Consider the following 21450-nt stretch of genomic DNA (forward strand, 5'->3'; position numbering starts at 1 on the left):
CAATATGAAGCAGTGGAGCAGGTAGCAGACAAGGTTTGTGCTTGTGTGAATAATAGCCTTCTGGATATGGATACACACATCACATCCAGGTTACTGACTTGGGCTGTGTTTCCCAAAAGCATTGTGAGCCCAAGTGGATTGTGAGGTCATTGCCACCCAAGCTCTTTACGATCGACTTAGCTCACAATGCTTTTGGGAAACCCAGCCCTGGAATGCAGGAATATTTCATTCTATTCATTTATTTCCACTTTAGGCTCTCAACATTATTACAATAGTGAGTTATATTTTATTTTGCTTTGAATGTGCAGTAGTAAAGTGTTTGTGTTTGGTCCTTTGGGTTGGATATTCACGTAGGTTTAATTAATATGGGACAGAGGAATATTCTTTCATTAACAATCTCTATTGGTGTATGAAAAGGGGATGCATTTTAATTTAAAAAAAAAAAAATTAAAGGAGGGGGGAAAACAATTTAGAGGAGTGTAAAGTCGTGATTTGCACACCTGCACATACCCCTCCCCAAAAAGGATTCTAATGGCCTGAAGGAGAATATGGGCAAAGAAGTGCTCATTGCTGAGAGCAAGAATTTGGGTTACAGGAACATTCTTGTTCAATTAGCTAGAGAACCATTTATTTTATATTGGGGCACAGTCTCTTTACAGCATGCTAAAAGTGCAGCACAAACAAATTGGCCAAATTAAAATGGCAAGCCATGCAGAAAATCCCTTAATGTCCGGGAGTGTCCATTCCCACCAATGCCTGAAAATGTAGGAGGGGGCTACAAGAAGCTGTGGAGATCGGAGGCGAAAAATAGTTGAATTTGACCTATATTCTTTAAATAATCTTCACCAACAGGTGTAAGAGTATGTTGATTCACACGGTTCATCACAAATTATTATTAATCAAAATTAAAGAATGAATATTTTATTTATCATTTATTAAATGAGACGTGTGAATGTAGGCCTACTTAACCTTGATTTCAACTTAATTTTCTATGTCAAATACATTATTTACATGTTTAACATGTAGCCTATATTTAATATACGCATTAGTAGCCTACCTGGCTGTACCCCAAGACAGGAATACCATGATATTACCATAATACATGGCCAAAAAAACATGATGGCACGGTAGACGTCGGATGAAGGCTTATTTTCCAGGATAAAGTGTACTAGTGCCATCTTGTGGACAGTATGATAATATCTGAATACCCTACCATTTTTAATAAATTGTGGTTTAGGACATGAAAGAACGTTTCATTGTAATACATTAACTTTCCTTCTTATGTAAAAAATTTAAATAAAAAATGGTTTCATTATTATTTTCTTTCATTTAAGGGTTTCTAAGCGGAACCCATGTGAAGCCCAAAGTTTTTGTTTTTTTTCCGGAAACACGGAACATTTTTCGTGTGACATCAAAATGGCTGCGCGCTAGAGAGTGGTTAAATTATATTAATAAAAAACTAAGGGTCATGGTATCTCCGTTTGTATAGAAGCAACTATAATTTGTCACCAGAATTGAAGGTATTTTTTTTATTATTACTTTTTTGCAGTTGTCAAATGGCTTTGTTCACTGATGTCTGTCGTAGTGTTCGCACGCTGTTAGGTCAATGTCAGAGATCTGCGGCTGCAGCGGCGTGGATTCGTTGTCAGTTGTGTAAGTAACTAACTGTAAATAACTTGACCCTTCAAATAATTCATTATTTACTCTCTGCTGGATGTGTGTGTTAAACTATACTGGCGACAAAATGGCAGTAGATGTGGAAATACGCAATCTGCTTTCTAAAAAGGAGTGTCGTTTGTGTTTGGGATCAGAAGCAAATAAAATAACAACTAAATGAAACAGCTGGATATTCGATATGTGTGATACAGACGGAAATGTGACCTTCTGTATCACATTGATTGACTTAGAATTAGAAGAATGGCTGGAACCTCTCAAGGGATTTGAAGATTTTATTTAAAAAATGATGCTCATGTGTCTCTTTCCAGCAGCTCGGAAATACAGTCAGGCGGCACCTGATCCAGAACCAGTGGTTAGTGATAATGAAGCCATCAATAAAACATTTGTTAACCGAAACCCAAGAAACCTGGAACAGATGGCCCTTGCAGTAAAGGATCGAGGCTGGGCTACAGTGTGGCCCTCTAGAGAGTATTATCACAGGTTTGTAAGCATCCCAATTATTCGAAATGGTTTAAAGGGATATGCCTAGATGTAATTAGTAAAACATGCTGAGCACATCCATACTAACAGCATCGTAATAGTGTCTTCCAGATACAAACATAGTTGTACACTGTGCTGTACATGTATATTAAACGAATGCCTTACCTTCCTCAGGTTGGTGTTCAGGCGCACGCAGCATCACATCACAGCTGAGGTGTTCTCAAGTGACTCAATAGTTCCTGTGCTGTCTTGCTCCACGAAGGAGTGGGCATTGAAGCGCGAGCTGGGTTCCACACGGTCTGTAGCGGCTTGCCGTGCTGTAGGTGATGTGCTTGCTCAGCGGTGTCGCGAAGCAGGCATCACACGTATTGTTTATCGTGAGATACCGTGGAAGTTTCGCTCGGAGGCGGTGAGTCATTGAATGCATTTCTGCTTTGAGTCTTCAAATATTATACATTAATGGCCAGTTATTGATGTAAGTGCATAGACTGATGTATGCCTTTTCTCCCACTTCAGAATCAGACGTTCTGGACGGCCATGAAAGAGGGTGGTGTCGCGCTTGGTGAACCAAGGCGAAAATTCATTTAATTTTTTTTTATTATTATTACTATCCTGAATAGTGGCTTCGTCTGTAAATATAAATATTCTCATCTTTCAAACTGTGTGTTCATTGAGTCAATTACAGTTCCATGCAGCAATTAGACTATTTGGATAGTCGAGTAATTGATTTTTAGTTTGATTCAAATCTGAAATCGTGAAAAATGATTCAGTTGCATTTTAATTGTCCAAATGTATTTTAGGCAAGGAAAAGAATGGCATATTGTTTAGTAGTGTCATTTGTACACTACCATGAAAAATTTGGGGTCAGTAACATTTTCTTTATATATATATATATATATATATAAAAATAAATCATTATTTTATTTGACAAGAATGTCAAGAACTGATCTAAAATGATAGGAAAGCCATTTATAATGGGACAAAAATGTATTAAAAAAAAAAAAAGTTATTTACACTTTCTATTCATCATAAAATACTGGGGAAAACGTAGCACGATTTCCACAAAAACACAGTTTTCAACTGCCAATTAGAAAATGTTTCTTGAGCATCAAATCAGCATATTAGAATGATTTCTGAAGGATCATGTGACACTGAAGATTGAAGGGAGTAATGATGCTGAAAACTCAACTTTTCCATCACAGAAATAAATTATTTTCATAAAAATAGAAAACAGTTAAATTGTAAAAATATTTCCACAACATTGCTGCTTTTACTGTATTTTTGCTCAAATAAATGCAGCCTTAATGAGCAAAAAACATTAAATTACATAATTTAAAATAATGTGTGGTACTATAAATCTGCACTCCATTTGACCAACACAAACAGTTCATTATTAGTTATATTTGAAGATGGATGTGCAGATGTACTTGCTAGATTGTAATCAATCCACCACCTCAGATTTTTGCCTGGATGCAATATGTGTCCAAATAACAAAACCAAAAAAGTTATTTGCACAGTTTACAGCTTAGTTCTATTGTTTCCATCATATTTGTTCTATTGTTTCTGTCACATTCTCTTGATTGCTGATCTTTCACTCAGTGCACGTGTCATTTGGATTAAAACTAAAAACATTGACTATTACTTGATTTATGTATAACGAGTGGTTTTCTGTGCGCAAATATCTGAAGTGCACACCCAGAAAGCTATACCTCCCAGACAGTGCGCAACTAGCCTATTAAATTGAGTTCTCTTTCATGTCTTGCGCTTGAACTGGCAAATTCACATATAATTATGTTCTATTGTTTGAATCATAAAGATATTTCCAGTAATATCTGTAAAACACTAGTTTATATATACTTTTACAGTAGCATTATGAAGAACAGAAATATCTTAAAACCTGAAACACAAATTGATGCAAAAACAATGACATTGCCAATTAGATATGTCTCAAGCTCCCATTATAAATTCAATTTAATTTTTAAAGCACAGACAACCTTGTATATCAAATCAAAAAGATACATGTTAAGGTCATAAATAGAAAAAAAAGCAACAGCAACTTTGACTTGATATTTAACGCCATCTGATACCAACAATGGAACTGAGTTGCATTAGAATAAAATGATCACTGTTTTTGATGTTTATAAGGCATGGCACATTATACATTAGGTGAGGAAAATCAGCACTTTGAAGGCTGTGGGTTATCATCGATCACGAACACACATTTTAAGACATTCTTGTGGAAAATAACTGCAAAACCAGTGGTGTCTCAATACTAAGAACATTCCACAACATAACTTTGGTTTCACAACATTGGCACTTTGTGCAATGACTATACACATTTCAACAAATGTTTTACAGCAGATTGTATATATACTTTATACATACAGGACTCGTGCTTCACAAAGACAGGCGTAATTACATACAGAACAAACAGCATGCATACAGTCATGAGACATCATGCAAAGACACAAATCAACCACCCCTATAGCTAAAGACACATGTATTATGTAGGAGTTAGTTGTGTTAGTTTTAACTGCATGAATATTAAAACCAACAAAAGTAGTTATTTTGGTCCACCTCTATAAACTAAAGGCACTGAACCATCATGCAGAATGAATTAAACAGATCAAATAAGTGTGGCACATTAACATTGAGGAAAATACTCAGGTCTCTTCTCAGGTTTTGTTTCCTGCATACTATACAGGTTAAAAAACAAATATTAGACAACATCCGTTTAATTGAAAAAGACGTGAAAAATAGCTCCAAAATTTAAAAATATGCCGGACACCTTAATGATAACAACATCTGTCTAGTAACTCAAAAGCTCGGGGTCAGTAAGATTTTTCTTTTCTTTTCTGAATGAAGTCTCTCACCAAGCCTGCAATTATTTGATCCAAAATACAATAAAAACAGTAATATTGAGCAATATTATTATGATCTAAAGTAATGTTTAAAATAATATTTTTATATACGTTTTAAAATGTAATGTATTCCGGTGATGACAAAGTTGTCAAAAAGTCATTACTCAACTCTTAAGTGTCACATGATCCTTCAGAAATCATTCTAATATGCTGATTTGCTGCTCAATAAACATTTATTTTTATTATCAATGTTTAAAACAAGTGTATTTAGTGTCACTTTCAAATTATTTAATAAAAAGCTAAAAAGTACTCATTTCTTTTTAAAAAAATGAAAAAAAATCTTACTGACCCAAAACTTTTGAACGGTAGTTTACATGGAATACTAAAACGTTTAATCCTTGATTGCCTTCTCAACACTTTTTGAACTACTGATCTCCACAGAGGCAATATAAAGCTTCACATTCATTGAGAGGAAACAGCTATAAAGTGGATTATTGCATAGGACTCCTAAAATGAGTGAGATCACACTCTTATTAAGAACAACATGAAACGATATAAGAGAGGATTGTTCGTGTTTCTGTATAATGAAAAAAAAGAAAAAAAAAAGAAAAGTCCACTCAATCTATAATTCCATATTAAAATCTGTGAAGTAAACTGAATTTTATGGCTCAGTATGAAGGTGCAAAGGATACAGAAATATCAAAAGGCACAACGTGACAATTAGAATGATAATGTTCTGAGGAAAACGGTTCCTTTATCAATACTCACTTGACAATGGGTGGCTGACAGAAACCAGCTGTTGTAGATATTTAACAATCCAACTGAAACTGACCACAGATTAAGAGTTTTGGGCTAGATGGGCAGGTATGGGAAAATTGGTAAGATATCTATTGATATGTAACCATGTGCTTTTGTATGTGTTGCCTCCAAGCGAAGTTATTTAAAAATACAGCAACTATATGAACAGATTTCCTCTGAGTCTTCAAAGAACTTGGAATGATACAATCAGAAGGCTAAGACTTGTGTGCAAGAGTGTCCTTTATATTAGCATCACTATTTGTGATCCTTTTCCTCACCTTATCACTTTTTTATTCCTGCCTCTCCATATTTCTTAACACGGCCCCCTTTTTAAGCGCTTCAGAGACCGGCTTCATCCTGGTTTGTGTTCTGTGACTGTCTGCAGCTTGGTCCAGGGGAAACATCAACATGTGTTTTCTGATGAGTCAAGCCCCTCCTTGCGTGACTCCGCCTTCGTTGCGCAGGAGAATATCTCTGACAAAGAGGAATTCTTTAGTTAATGATTGCTTGCATGAGATTTGACCTGATTTTTTTCACATATCGATATCAATAAATGTTGCATTCCAGACTTTTTCCTCTCACCTCTTTTTCGATCCTGTCTCTGTCTTCATCGTCAAGCTGAATAGACTGCATAAGAGAAAACAAATCCATCCTGCCACTTCTGCTGGGGCTGGATGACACCTAGGAAATTAAGTTTTGCAGACATTTAAAAAAAAAAAACATTATTTATAATAGTAAATAAATCCACATAGGCATTTAAAACCATTTAAAATGGTCAAGTGTAATCAATTTAACTGGTCTGCCTCTGTCTGGTCTAACCTTATCACTTTCTTGAATGGTAATAAGTGGGTTGGATATGGCTGTCTCTGCCCCATGTGTATCAGGAACACTCTCGTCAAACTGCTCAAAGACCTGAGAATGGCACAGCCATAGAAATAAACATTCCCCTGATTAAACCGATTTGAAAACTAAAGAGATACTGAAAAGCATCAAAAGTCACTGTTATAAAACACATCCCCTTACATCCGTCTCCTCTTCACTGCTTTGCTCTTCTTCTGGGCTGTCTGATTCTTCCTCTTTCTGTTCATGTTCACTCCCTGTGGCTGTTTCGTTGTGGACAGACGGCTGACGGACATCTGACTTGGACTTCCTCCTCCAGAGGGCACTGTGGCGCTGTTTACTGTAAGGCACATTGCAGTGTTTGGAATTAAATATAGTACTGCTAACTATTTAAAAAAATTAAAAAAATTAAAAATTAAAAAACTACACTTGACATTACTGCCATTTCATTCTACACATTGGAAATTGAAGGTCATATTAAATGCACAAAATTGTCTCATAATATGCTGCAAAAAAGCCTAAAAATAATTAGTCATCTGATTATGCTTCAGTATGTTTCAGGATCCAGTATCCAGAGAGTCATGCAATATATGCACTACCATTCAAAAAATTTGGGTCAGTAAGAGTTATTTTTATTTTTTTTAAGAAGTAATTAAGCAGGAACGCATTAAATTGAATAAATAAAAAGTGACAGTAAAGACATGTTACAAAAGATTCCTATTTCAAATAAAAAGCTGTTATTTTGAACTTTCTATTTATCCATTACTGGTTCCACAAAATTATTAAGCATCATAACTGTTTTCAACAATGATAATAATAAGATTTCTGAAGGGTCATATGACACACTGAGGAGTGAAGTATTAGCTGCTGAAAATTCAGCTTAGTAGTCACCGGCATAAATTACATTTTAAAATATATTTAAATAGAAAACCGTTATTTTAAATTGTAATAATATATACTGTATTTTTGATCAAATAAATGCAACCTTGGTGAGTGAGAGACTTCTTTCAAGACCTCAAACTTACTTTTTGAGAGGAGTGTGTATCTGCACTATTCAGTTCCCTTATTTACACACATGGTTGAACAACAATAAACCAGACTTGACTTGACTTGTCTGTACCTGAACATCCTTTGAGAAACTACACAAGTGGGAAAGTGTCTGTATTTCTGTGTGAATGCTTGTTTGCATGACCAATCTCAGTACAGCACCATAATGAAATTGTAAGTCACCTGGCATTGAGGATGCCACTATACGTATGCAGCTGTTTGAGGAAACCTTCGTTGGGCTGCACTATAGGCCGTCTTTCTCTCACGTGGATGAGGGCTTGGTCTAAAGTCCAGCCCTGCTGCTTCATCAGGAAAGCAATTACTGTGGAGGCAGAGCGAGAGACGCCCATCTTACAATGCACCAGTACGGCCTGTCCACTCTTCCTGTATCATCATCAGTACGAAACAATGACATAAAACGTTAGTGTGAGAGAGAAAGCGCACAAAGACACACTCTAATAATTTTCATAGGGGGTTAAGTATAGCATACTGCACATGTGTCTAAATATAAACTAATGCATTTTAAGAGAAGTATCAGTGTAGGAGGTCTGCACACAGAAAAAAACTAAATGCAAGCCAACCATAAACCAAAATAAGGAAGTGTGTGTGTTGAGCACCTTGCTTCATTGATGAACGTGTATGTGTTATTCCAGTGTGAGAGTAGGTCAGTCGCCTCCACATCGTAAACTCTAATATTCATATAGGTGAAGCATTCTGGGAAAAAGTTGTCAATCTCCATGGTAACATTCAGGATGTAGCCCACACTACCAAAAAGAAAAAAGGTATTTTTATTCATCTGCTGCAGAAAATCTTAATTTAATAAGAATAACTAAATTATTTTAAATTAGTACAAATATAATAATTTAATTTAAATATCAATTTAAATTACTAAAGTATTTTAATCATATTTAAATTTAATCTGTATACTTGTTCTTCTGTAGTTCTTCAGAGTTGGCAGCATTCCATTCTGAACCCTTTTGGGGGGGGAAAAACAAAAAAATAAATGACAGTGTATGTTTGAAACAACAGTATAGTGATTAGACAGAAGACAAATGTCATCACTCACCAAGTAAAGGTAGTCCAATATTCTGGAAGGTTTGTCCATCTGTGCCATCGTGACCATCATCTCGTTGTCAATATACTCCTTGTAGTACTTCATGTCTATGCCTATTCTGGACTCCAGGGCTGTTCGCACCTACAAACACACAGAAACAGTGTCTGTAGCTCACCGGCTATTGTTGGGCGCAAGCAACCCTAAAGTCATGGGTTTGTGTTATACATTATATTAAAAGGCAAGTCACATGACATACTGTACAATGCTTACAAACATCAAATCAAGCTGCTCACTAAAAGATGCCTGAATGTTATATGTTCATACCACGAAGATTCTCTGGATAAGACAGCAAGCCCAGACACATTAACCTTGAGTAAGTTCTAGAATAAGAGAGTCTTTAAAAGGTGTGTCTTCAGGCTTACACTACCGTTCAAATGTTTGTGGTCGGTGAGATTCTTTTTGCTTCTTTGAAAGAAATTAATAGTTTTATTCAGCATTGACACATTCAATTTACTTAAACTTTCTATTTATTCAAAGAATCCTGAAAATAAGAAATGTACAAAAATTGAGAAGCATAACTGTTTCTAGCATTGATAATAAGAAACGTTCCTTTAGCAAAAAAAAGAGGATGATGATTTCTGAAGAATCATGACACTGAAGACTGGAGTAATGGCTGCTTAAATTTTTTTTTTTTAATCCAGCTTTTGGCATCACAAGAATATCTCTCTCTCACACACACACACACACACACAATTTTATTATATATGAAAAACATTTTTTTTTTAATATTTCACAATATTACTGTTTTTAGACTGCACTTATGGTCAAATAAATGCAGCCTTGGTGAGCATAAGAGCATAAAATCTTAACGAGTTTTGAACAGTAGTGTACTTTGAATAACCTTAAAGAGGCCATATTAAACAAAGTCCAAGCAGACAAAAACAAAAGTGTCGTTCAGAAATCGTCATGTTTGTGACGTCACTATTTTACCAAGGTCTCTGGTCATTTCAGTACAGCGCTTACAGTATGTGTGGCACATTTCAATGTAATATGGCTTACAATGTCACAATGAAATCCTGCCTTTGCAAAGCGGCTGTTGTTGAAGGATGGACAGCAAACCCACAACTCCGTAAAGTAAACATTGTTGCATACATATGCAAAGAGGTTAAAGGGATAGTTCACTTTGAAATTAATTTTTGGTATGTTTTAGCTTACCTCAAGGGCATCCAAGATGTAGGTGTCTTTTTTTCCGCAGTAGTTTCAATTTTGATATTTTTAGGTCAAACCGTTCTTGTCTGTCAGTCATATAATGCAGGTCGATGGTCACGGTCTCAAAACACAAGCACAGAGTCCAAATTAAAACAATTCCCCGTCGTCCAAATTAAACAATTCCCCATCGTAAGTACACATTGATGGCCTAAGACACGAAACGAGCGGTTTGTGTGAGAAAACGAACAGTATTTATATCGTTTTTACCTCTTATACGCAGTCCGAGTGATCTGATCTGACGTGTACGCAGACTGGTGCATAGATATATACACTAGATGTCGCCTTAAAGACATTCGTTCCAATGAACTGCCGTAGACAAGGCGACATCTAGTGTGTATATATCTATGCACCAGTCTGCGCACACGTCAGATCAGAGCACTTCGACATGGCTGCGTATAAGTGGTAAAAACGATATAAATACTGTTCGTTTTCTCACACAAACCGCTCGTTTCGTGTCTTAGGCCATCAATGTGTACTTACGATGGGGAATTGTTTAATTTGGTCGACGGGGAATTGTTTTAATTTGGACTCTGTGCTTGTGTTTTGAGACCGTGACCATCGACCTGCATTATATGACTGACAGACAAGAACGGTTTGACCTAAAAATATCAAAATTGAAACTACTGCGGAAAAAAAGACACCTACATCTTGGATGCCCTTGAGGTAAGCTAAAACATACCAAAAATGAATTTCAAAGTGAACTATCCCTTTAAGCAATAGGTTAACCAATCATAACAGATGTCATTTTCATACATAAGATCTTAAAGTAAACATGAAATTGCGTTTACAACCCATTTGACTTGTATTATATGTAGTGCTGTCAATCGATAAAATAAAAAAAAAATACATTAAATCACACGTTTTTAATATAATATAATGTAATAATTTCACAGTTAATCGCCAAATTAATGTGGAAACAACAAAGACAGTATATTTTAAATAATTGTTTACCGGCATCTTTTTATGAAAGAAGGCCATTATCACTGATACTGCTACTACACTATACAGCTACTGATGTCTCCATGAAAATAATTTTTTTTTTACATTTATTAAAGGAACCGTATGTAAGATTGTGGCCAAAACTGGTACTGCAATCACTTTCAAATTACTGTAGAGCGGTGTATCCCCTCCACCCTGACTCCAGGTTGCCAGTTAGGCTGCAGGATCCAGCAGGAACGTAGGCTGCTACAAGGAGCTTCCAATGACAAGTGACGAGTCCTACACAGTAAGTTTTTTTTTTCAGACTTTGTCACGACGTATTTCGGATTCATAACGAGGTCTTTTAGGTTTCGTAACGTTAGACATTTTTTATCCGACACGTTTGTAGCTGCAGCTGTGGTAACTAAAGCAGAGCTGGCAACCCGGATGCCGAAACACTACGGACTTCGTGATTGGTAGATAGGTGGAGGGTGGAGCTTCAGGCCAAAACACAAGATGACAACATCAACATCAGTTGAGGGCTGCAACTTCACTTTTTAAATGACAATATCCTGGCCGGACTACTGTTGTCAGTGATATAAGTATTTGAAATGAACATGATTTCTTAATGTCTAGTGACATATCAGGGCCATTTTATGATTAATTGAAATACATTTCTTACATACGGTTCCTTTAAGCTTCAAAAATATATCAACTTTTAATTTCAATTAACTTAAAACAATCCTCACATAAACCAATAATAAATGTCATATTTACCTGTGAAGTTATCAAACAGTCTGCGCTGCATAAATTATAAATTAAATCCTTATTAAAGCTACAAAAGTTCTTTAGTCGAGAGCAGGGAGTAATTTTTTCTGTTCACTTTGTTCTTTGATTAACTTTACTGACAGACAGCATTAGTGGCTGCTGTCACTTTAAAGGGATAGTTCACTTTGAAATTAAATTTTGGTATGTTTTAGCTTACCTCAAGGGCATCCAAGATGTAGGTGTCTTTTTTTCTGCAGTAGTTTCAATTTTGATATTTTTAGGTCAAACCGTTCTTGTCTGTCAGTCATATAATGCAGGTCGATGGTCACCACCTCAAAGAGCATGCACAGAGTCCAAATTAAAACAATTCCCCAACGTCCAAATTAAACAATTCCCCATCGTAAGTACACATTGATGGCCTAAGACACGAAACGAGCGGTTTGTGTGAGAAAACGAACAGTATTTATATCGTTTTTACCTCTTGAACACAGCCACGTCCAAGTGATCTGAGAGCGCGGGCGGGTATAGATATATACACTAGATGTCGCCTTGGCTACGGTTTCGTTCCAATGAACTGCAGTCGCCAAGGCGACTTCTACTGTATCTATACCCGCCCGCGCTCTCAGATCACTTGGACGTGGTTGTGTACAAGAGGTAAAAACGATATAAATACTGTTCGTTTTCTCACACAAACCGCTCGTTTCGTGTCTTAGGCCATCAATGTGTACTTACGATGGGGAATTGTTTAATTTGGACGACGAGGAATTGTTTTAATTTGGACTATGTGCATGCTCTTTGAGGTGGTGACCACAGACCAGCATTATATGACTGACAGACAAGAACGGTTTGACCTAAAAATATAAAAATTGAAACTACTGCGGAAAAAAAGACACCTACATCTTGGATGCCCTTGAGGTAAGCTAAAACATACCAAAATTTAATTTCAAAGTGAACTATCCCTGCCGCTGCTGCACATGACGAGGATCTCACACGCGTCTCATTCCCTCACAACTCTTTACGTTGATTTAAGACTTTATTTAACCCATTTAAGACTGCTCTTTTGAGGATACTCGACAAAGCGGACATTTTGACATAAATGTGTGTGTTATTGTTCGTTCAAGAGCGAAAGAGAACTTGATTCTGGCGTGCGCTGTCTGTGTCAGGACATTTACAAGCAGCGCATTCTCTTTTGTCTTATCGCTTGAATGGTTTAAAAGCATCTGCATGAATAAGAGCGTTATCATGTAACGCTAGCCAAAGGATGGTAGAAAATAAGGATGCTGCGTTAAATATTTTAACGTGTTAAACTGGACAAAGATTTAATCGCATGCGTTAACGTTGACAGCACTAGTTATATGACATAATACAATCGAAATATAGGGTGGAATTGATTGGACCATAAAAATTGGTCTATAGGTGATTGGAGGGAGATCATCATGGGATGATGTTTCAAAGGCAGAGAAAAGACGCTCTCTTTCATTTTAACGTTACCTGCTTTGAGGTAATGTTTTCCAAGTCCTCAGTTCTCATGATATCTCGTAGCTGGGCTTTGATCTCCCTCTCCACTGACTCCCGATTGGTCGCTGAATTTCTTACGGTGTACTTCCTGACTGACTCCAGGCCAGTCATAGCCCCCCATTCATTAAGGCAGTGCTGGTCAGATTCCACATGTTCTCTGTAATGTTGTGCCCACTCCAGCCCGCAGCCAGGTATGACAGCTCCACGCACGGCCCGTTCACAGCAGCCATGCAGCGCCTGCAACACTGACCTTGTGCGAAGAGAGAGTATCACAGGACAGAGAGTTGTGAACAAGCAATCGACAAACCACAAACACATTTTTAACGTTCACAGAGCAAATTGGGAGACTTTATACAGATGTCTAGCAGGGTGCATGTGACTGACTAATAGCCAGAAGAGAGACAGTTAAAGCAATTGAATATAAAATAGCATTATAATTGAAAACAAAGAATTAAGTGTGTGTAGGCTGCAAGACCAAAAGTTGCATTGCATATTGTTGTTAGTTGAGGAAATTGGTAGTTTCCTCAGCACTTCCTGCTTTAAAACTTACCACATCGTCTGAATGGACACAGGCTTAAAGATTCGTGTCACTTCTGCAGACGTCACACTGAAACCTCTGTAACAGAACGAGTGAAGCAAACTGTCAGAAAAGCAGAACCCTGAGGCTCAGGCTTTAACTGTGTATACAGTTCTGCTGAACTGTGCAGATAAAACATAAAGTTAATTTTTTTTTCAGTCAAACTGAACTTTTGATTGAAAATGTTGTTTACATTTTATGATTTTATATCTATTTACATTGCTAATAACAGCCATGCTTCAATGTCTGAAATGTTGACTGTTTCCTCATTTTCGAAAGAAACAAAACCTTTGTCCTTGAGCTCATTTCACCTTACAAACCAACTGCATGAAACGTGAAACTTGAGATTGATGATAAGATTATGATTTCAAGATTACTCTTTCATAGTACTATAATTAAACTTTTAAAATCCCATACAGTAAATGTCATGTCATGCCTTTATTATCATATGTTTGCACTTATGGTTTCTGTCTGGTCAGAATGATTCAGTTTTATGGTCTTACCCATCTCCATCTAGGTAAACCTGTGTGTCACTCCATATTGGCAAGACAAGACCAATAGTGCACTCATCACTAAGGAAGAGAACAAAAAGGAAAAAAAACAATGAGTGAGAGACATATCTTAACAGCCTTGCTGAAATATAATTAGTTTATAAATGTAAAACAGTTTATATTTAACGGGATAGTTCAGCTAAAATGAAAACTCATTATTTACGCGTCCTGATGTTGATGCAAAACAATTTTACTTTCTTTTGTGAGACACAAAAGAAATGTCCTACTGTTTTTGACCATACAGGTTTGGAATGTCATGAGGGTGAGTAAATGATGACAGAATTTAAATTTTTGGGGTGAACTATCCCATTAAAACGACAACTAAACATTGGTAAAAAATCTGCACATTCCCATAAAAAAATAAATAAAAAAAACAGCCCACTTGAATCATTTGTGTTTGTGAACTGAGGTTATCAAAAATGCAATAATATTGAGGCTGTAAATCTGAGAAATACAAATATTTAACACGTCACACATACAATTGAATATTTATGGATGTATCTCTAATGAAATAAAAGCTTCTGATGATGACTTGATAATATGGTTTATAAACCTACCTGTTTGATCCTGGAAAGTCCATGCCAAGTAGTAGGCTCTCCTGTTTTTTGTCAAGGGTGCCTACTATAAGCAAATATCTCAATCTGACTGGGCTCGACGACTCCAAACGCACAGCCTGAGGCAGGGAAAAAGAGAACTTCAGGGTTAATGTATTTAAATGAGACACAAAAGTCTGAGCTGGATTCATTAGAAACATTTTAAATTACACAGCAATTAAAATTTGACAATTCAAATTACAATTCAAGCACAGCACTCATGGCATGGCTATATAAGACATGCTGTTTTTTAATAAACAGATTTACTCAGTAAATTGTATTGTGTAACCGTGTTCAAAAACAAAGTCAAAGCAAAGCGGTTTATTGTCATTTCTCCTTAACAGAAGATGTAACAAACAGAAGTGTCTCCAGAAACCACATTGCAGAACATGTGACGTTACTTTTGCTAAACATAGTGTCTAATAGACACGGAAAGTAAGAACAAGCACTTCTATAAATTAGTCTGAAACAGACAATAAATAAAGCAAATGCATAAGGTAGCAATATATATACATGCTTTGATCAACAAATTTCAATTATTTTCCAGTCATTTGTGATTATAAAAAATCATTTTATAGGTTGAGCTTACAAAGAGCAATTTCTAGTTGAGGATATAAAGACATTCATATTCTATATAGTAATATAGTAAAAAAAAAAGTATAATTTTTCTATTAATTCCAATCACTTTTATAGGCCTCAAAATGACCATTTTGAAAACTTTTCCATGACCATAGAGACCCTAAGCATAGAAAGGCAGTGTAGTAAAACAAGTGTGGTTTGGGGGATCCTAACCAGTTTGACTGTGTCCTCTGGTCGTAGTAACGAAATCATTGCATGCAAATGTCTGCGCTGAGTGTCAGAGGCTCGGCCTCCTTGCCTAGGACCAAGTAGAGGGGGTACGGTTTCTTCATGTAATCCCTCCCTCTCCCCCTCTTCCACCAGGAGCACTGCCCCCTTGACCAGGGCGAAACTTTCTCTGGTGTGCGGAAATGAAAAATTAATCAGCACGCATTTCTAGAGGAAACACTATATACACTAAAATACACATCAATGATTAAAGCTGTATCAGGAACCTTCACCTTTTCTGAAGTCTTCCTTGTCTTGGGATAGGCTCATCCTTGAAAATAAAATGAAGTGGATTACAATAGATTAAACTAGAAGTAAAGGAACATCATAACTCTAAGATTTACCCAGAGAACGGTGATGTTAAAAATGGGTGGTGGGTGAACTGATTATGTAATGCACTTAATTGCAAACAGAGACCGGTAGATTCTGCTTGACTCCTTTGGATCATCTGACACAGTAAGTGCGATTTGCCAAAATAGCTAAATAAAAACTTCCACTTTTTTCTCACCCATAACTCATTCTGAGATGAGCGACTGGGGGAAAATAGAAAAAAGGAAAACACAATGACAAGGCGTTTTGACAAAAATTGTCAAATTGTAATGCAGTGAGAGTATGATAAGACACTGAGGAAGTTCATTCTAAAGATGATTAAGGGAGAAACAGATAGAGTGTGAGAAGACAGAGAGAAGGACACCAAAGAGGCTGTTATCAGTGTTTCTATGGAATGAAAGAGGAGACAGTAACATTACCTGTTATGTGACTGACGTGTCCAGACAGAGACAAGTAGAAAAAGAAGAGAGGGAGTGGAAAGGAGGAGCAATGAGGTTGTACATTAAAAATCCGGTGAGACTTTACTCTAAATAGTCTGAACATAGGGTGTTATAGAAGAAGATACATAGTATGCACGGGTTATGGGTGAAAAAGGAATCTTATGTTAGATAATAAATACAACGCCTAACACACAATCAAAAGAGACAGAATGATTAATGGACAGCAATAAAAGTTATCAGGCACTTGGTTCTTAGCAGAATCCTCACATAATTCTGGGGCTTTTTTTGGAACAGTGTGAAATGGATTTTCAGATTCACAGCAAGTTTGGGAAGCGTTTGGAATGCTACCAAGAAGACATTCCTCCTAAATATACATAAATTTGTGTGCAGAAAAAGGTGTAGAGTAACTAGACACACATGGAGGGAGTGGGAGTACGGTTAAAGAACATGTGGAGAACTGCAACTGAAAAATTCTGTTTTTAGACGCAATAAAACTCACCGGTGTCGTGCAAATAGATGGTGTTCTGTGCAAGGTCAGCAAAGCCATTCCACAGCCAGGTATCCTCCTTTAACACCGGCAGACGAGTCAGAGCAGCTCAACAGAATGAACGTTTACTGGGTTGAGTAGAAAGAAAGAAAAAAAAAACCAAAGGACACAATGTATGATGCATGGTACCAAGTGCAAAGATGTGATACTGAATCAAGACTGTTTAAAGTGCAACTAGACTGAATTACTATAAAGTAGGGCCGATACTGATTTTAATAAACAACTATTGGCTGATTCTGATACCGATATTTGTCACTTGCTCTCTTATTTTAACTTTTATATTCACTTGATATTCAATAATATTATTGATCTGACTGCACTGACGCTGTTGTATGAGAACTGAACTGAGCCAGACGATGACATCATTTTTTTTTTTTGCAGAACTGCTTTATAGATGAAATTAACTAAATTAATAATTCATGATCTTTACAATGGAACTGAATCAACACTGAACTGACTTCAGCTGAACAAGAGCCGAAATGCATTATTTTTCTGTTATCACTGTAAAGCTGTTTTGAAACAATCTGTATTGTATAAAGCGCTAGGCTATATAAATAAAGGTTACTTGACTTGAGTCATTAAGATTATTATTTTGCTCATGCTTTAAATTAGCAAAGTTCAAAAATGCATGCATTAAGGTATAGCCTACTAGTTTATTGCTGCATCATAAAAAAAAATTATATTGAACATGGATTGGATCCATTTAACATTCAACAGGCCAACACAAATAAATAAATACAACAGAACAAAGAAGCATATAAAATAAACTGTTTTTCAGGCAGGTCTAACAATAGTTTTCAGGTACAGAAATAAAGTAAGCAAATGTAAAATATATTCTTCATTGTTTTAATTAAATATACATTAATCCTTATTAAAGTTACAAAAGTAATTTAGTCAAGAGCAAAGATGTTTGATTAACATTAAAACAGACAGCAGTGCAACTGGAATATTAGGCTGCAGTCACTTTAAGAGCTGCACGGATTCAGTATACTGTTACACATGCGTTTTATCGCTCAACTATTTACATTAATTTAAGACACAACGAACTATGTTAATAAGGATATCCGCCAAGATGGGCATTTTAATATCATTTTGTGTGAATTAGAAGTAGTGAAAGAGAAGTCTTCAAAACAATAAAGTTTTGATTGATTGATTGTCCCGAGCATTGTTCACCAGGCAGTCCTTATTGTCAAGCCCAACAGTTTTTTTGTGCAGATGTGATTTTTTTTTAGCAAGTATTTAATTATTTTACCCAGAGAAAAATGTTGGATTATGCAAAAGATCAGCCGATAAATATTGAAGGTCAATGCATTTTTTACTATAAAGCAGACTATTCAAGTCAGAGAAAGGAGATTGTTAACCTTCAAAAGTGTTTATTATCAACCCAAGGGAATTTTATTTGAGCTGTGTATTTTCCATTCACTTCATATAGTGTTTGCAGTTATGAAACATGGTTACAAATTCAGATGTCAATAAAGATGTCGCTTAGAAGGGGCTAGCTAGTTTGGATTCAAATACTGGTTTGTGGATACTGATATGATGACAAATTTCTCACAAATTTAGCACTGCAACTTCTGTGCAAATTCTGAAAATGAAAATAACTATTATTATTTATCGAACGAAAAATTAAACGCAAAATGTGGGACACAACTAGATAAGTTCATAAATTAAAATTATAATTAATCAAAACAATTTTAGAATTTAAGTTGAACGTTTTTACTAAAATTAATTGAATGTAAATTAAATTGACTGTCGAAATTATGACATTGTAATATTTAATTAATTGTTAGACTGTTTCAGATTGTTAATGTGAGAATTGAGTCAGAAGGTCAAGACATCTAAAGTGGAACAGGCCAAAATCACCATAAAATGTTGATAGGCTATAAAATGTCTTAAAGTCTTAAAACTAAATAAACAACTGGGATTTGTGCTTCTAATGTTTTTTAAAAATTCGAGGGACTCCCAAGTGTACCGTATTCGTGGAACGTGCCATAAATTCCCAACACATAACTAAATCATGTAATTTACTAGATAACCGAAATTAAACAGCCAAATGGTTCTGCGGTCTAAGATGGAGACATGCCGTGAAATTGTTTTTGCCATATCCTTGACACATCACACAAAAGCTCATGTAAACCCACACACTCTGAAATATCACAAGATATCAAAATATCTGCTCGAAGTGTTGAATATGTGTATGAAGCTGTAATTATAGCGTAATGTGCGCGTCATATTGATACAGTCTGCAATGCTCACGCATTTAACGTATTGTTTTACGAGACAAACTTGGAATCTATGCATGATAGATATTTCAGATTCACCGTTGCCTTGAAAAAATGAATCGATAAATTATGCCACATACCTAATATACCGCTGATTTGTCGGTCTGTAGAATAATGCTTATGCTTATGGAGCTCCAACACAGCTGTTTTAAACAACAAGACTCGAGGCTTGTCATTGCCAGTTCCTTAAGAAAAGCAAAGGAGGGCGGACTAAACATGAAGAGTTCGCTTACCTGCCGCGTTGAAACGCTTCGGAATTACAAGGATTCCCTCTTAAATGAATCTTCCTCAATAAATCGTGTTAGTTATTTTAATCCCATGACCACAACTTTTACATTGGTCCAAAATAAATTTAAAGGGGAAGGCAGAACACTGTTTCACGAAACCAGGAAGACATATTCTCGGCCGAGAAAAGTAAATGTGCCCTTAAATGGAGAGGCGGATCGGGAGTAATTCGTCTATTAAAGAGACAGTGACATAGTTATTTCTTGATAACAAAAAAAAACAAACAAAAAAAACATGAACTGACTCAACCTTCAATTTGGTCGGTAAATAAGAGAAACAAATCTATAAATTCAAGTCATGTTTTGGTTGCCTGCAGAGGGGTTTTGCAGCAGTAGCCTACAATATCTGCATATTAAATAAAAATACGTTGTTGACTAAATATTCTGTTAAGAAATAAAATTTCAGCTAATTATTTCGTTAGTGGTGGGGATTTCTACAGTTTATATGTGCCAGTAGGTGGCGCGTGATTTTAGCTGAAATTACGTAACTGTCTAGTGATTGTGATACAAATATTCAAAGTGTATTGTGACAAATCGAACACTTAACAATTCCAAACTTCTACTTGAAATATGACATCAGCCTTTACAAATAGACACACACAACGAATGATGATGAAAGAAAGTACTGAAACGACATTTTGTTATTTTCTCTAGGCTAATTCAAGAAGTGTTGGTCAGCCAGGTAACTCCGCCCCTTCCGATACAGAACAAATGGGTGGAGCTTACGTCTAGCTCCTCCTCGCTAGACGTCCAGCGAGGAGGAGCGAATTCAATTTGGGCCTAATGGGATAACCCAGAGCAGTTGAAATTTTATTGAACAGCTCTGACCAAATCCACAACTCTATCCTTCCACCCCATTAGACGTCCAGAGAGGAGCTGAAAGTCATTTAACTCTGCAGTGAGTAACACTTAAAATTCCACACTTCTGGGTTTTTTCCCCCAGTTAAACTTCTTGCGTTCAATGAGAGACTACATTAAATATATTTTTTTTGTGTTCCCAATTTCTCAAATAGCAAAAGAAAAACTCCAGAAGCGTGTTTTCACAACTTTCAAAAAGAGTAAAAAAAATTTTTTAAAAAGAGATATAACAGCAGTAAGAAGAGAGAAAGATGTAAAATGTAGGCTACCGTACTCCCACAGCCGCTGTAAACACCCTCACAGCAGCGTTAACTGACTAACTTTTTGTGATTTAATGCAAAGGTAATATAATACTAAGTTTAGTGTTATAAATGTAGATATAGCCTATACATTAAAAAAAAAAAAAAACTTTGCAGGATTTAGGATGCTGACGTTAAAATGGCGCCATGAATCGCAGTCTGTGAAAAGGTCTGCAGACATCCAAGTGGAATACACTAGCCTATGTCTGGTTGCGCTTTTCACTGATTATTCACATTATTTATACTACAAAAAAATTATTTGATAACTTCTAAGTAGTTTCACTTATTCAACCGATTCGTTCAAAACACTGATTCATTCAGGAATGACGCCACTCGTGTTCTACTGAACTGAATTCAGGGGTGAATAGTTTATTACTGTCAAATAGACAGCATGAATAGCCTTATGAGATGTTTGAAATGTAGGCATATCCAGTTCATGAAATTAGTAAATAATAACTCCGTGAATTATTAAATTAGATCATGAAAACACCATGAAACGCCACTGGGGGCCTTTTTTTTGTCTCAGTTCAAGGGTCTCATTTTATTTATTTATTTTCTAAATAAAAACGATATATTTTACCCTATACATTAAATGAATTACTTTATCTTACCA

The 21450-nt window shown here is 36.0% G+C and overlaps 2 protein-coding genes and 1 long non-coding RNA gene across 4 annotated transcripts; 2 read left to right on the forward strand and 1 right to left on the reverse strand.

Annotated features, from left to right (window-relative positions):
• Positions 1-1389: 1389 nt before the first annotated feature.
• Positions 1390-2816, forward strand: mrpl18 (mitochondrial ribosomal protein L18). Its single transcript, XM_082177636.1, has 4 exons — positions 1390-1653; positions 1989-2157; positions 2332-2566; positions 2674-2816. Exons 1-4 carry the CDS (start codon positions 1557-1559, stop codon positions 2743-2745), a joined length of 573 nt encoding a protein of 190 aa, XP_082033762.1. The 5' UTR covers positions 1390-1556; the 3' UTR covers positions 2746-2816.
• A 1282-nt stretch (positions 2817-4098) lies between these two features.
• On the reverse strand, positions 4099-19808 carry LOC309504493 (protein phosphatase Slingshot homolog 3). Of its 2 annotated transcripts, none has more exons than XM_082177634.1 (16): positions 19630-19808; positions 17067-17182; positions 16031-16068; positions 15744-15927; positions 14916-15031; positions 14311-14379; positions 13781-13846; positions 13204-13480; positions 8770-8898; positions 8631-8677; positions 8321-8467; positions 7887-8087; positions 6840-6996; positions 6636-6728; positions 6399-6497; positions 4099-6290 (listed from the first exon to the last, which is right to left on the reverse strand). In XM_082177634.1, the coding sequence occupies exons 2-16, from the start codon at positions 17112-17114 to the stop codon at positions 6156-6158; spliced, it is 1806 nt and encodes a 601-aa protein (XP_082033760.1). In that variant the 5' UTR covers positions 17115-17182; positions 19630-19808; the 3' UTR covers positions 4099-6155. The 2 variants fall into 2 exon arrangements, with proteins under 2 accessions (XP_082033760.1, XP_082033761.1); XM_082177635.1 differs by lacking the exon at positions 19630-19808 and adding an exon at positions 19477-19621.
• LOC309504495 lies at positions 8905-12272 on the forward strand. The gene is made up of 2 exons (XR_014208092.1): positions 8905-9933; positions 10747-12272. It is a non-coding gene; the product is annotated as an uncharacterized lncRNA (long non-coding RNA).
• Positions 19809-21450: the final 1642 nt, after the last annotated feature.

The sequence above is a fragment of the Leuciscus leuciscus genome (assembly GCF_965113295.1).
Source record: "Leuciscus leuciscus genome assembly, chromosome: 8".
Classification (NCBI taxonomy): Eukaryota; Metazoa; Chordata; class Actinopteri; order Cypriniformes; family Leuciscidae; genus Leuciscus; species Leuciscus leuciscus.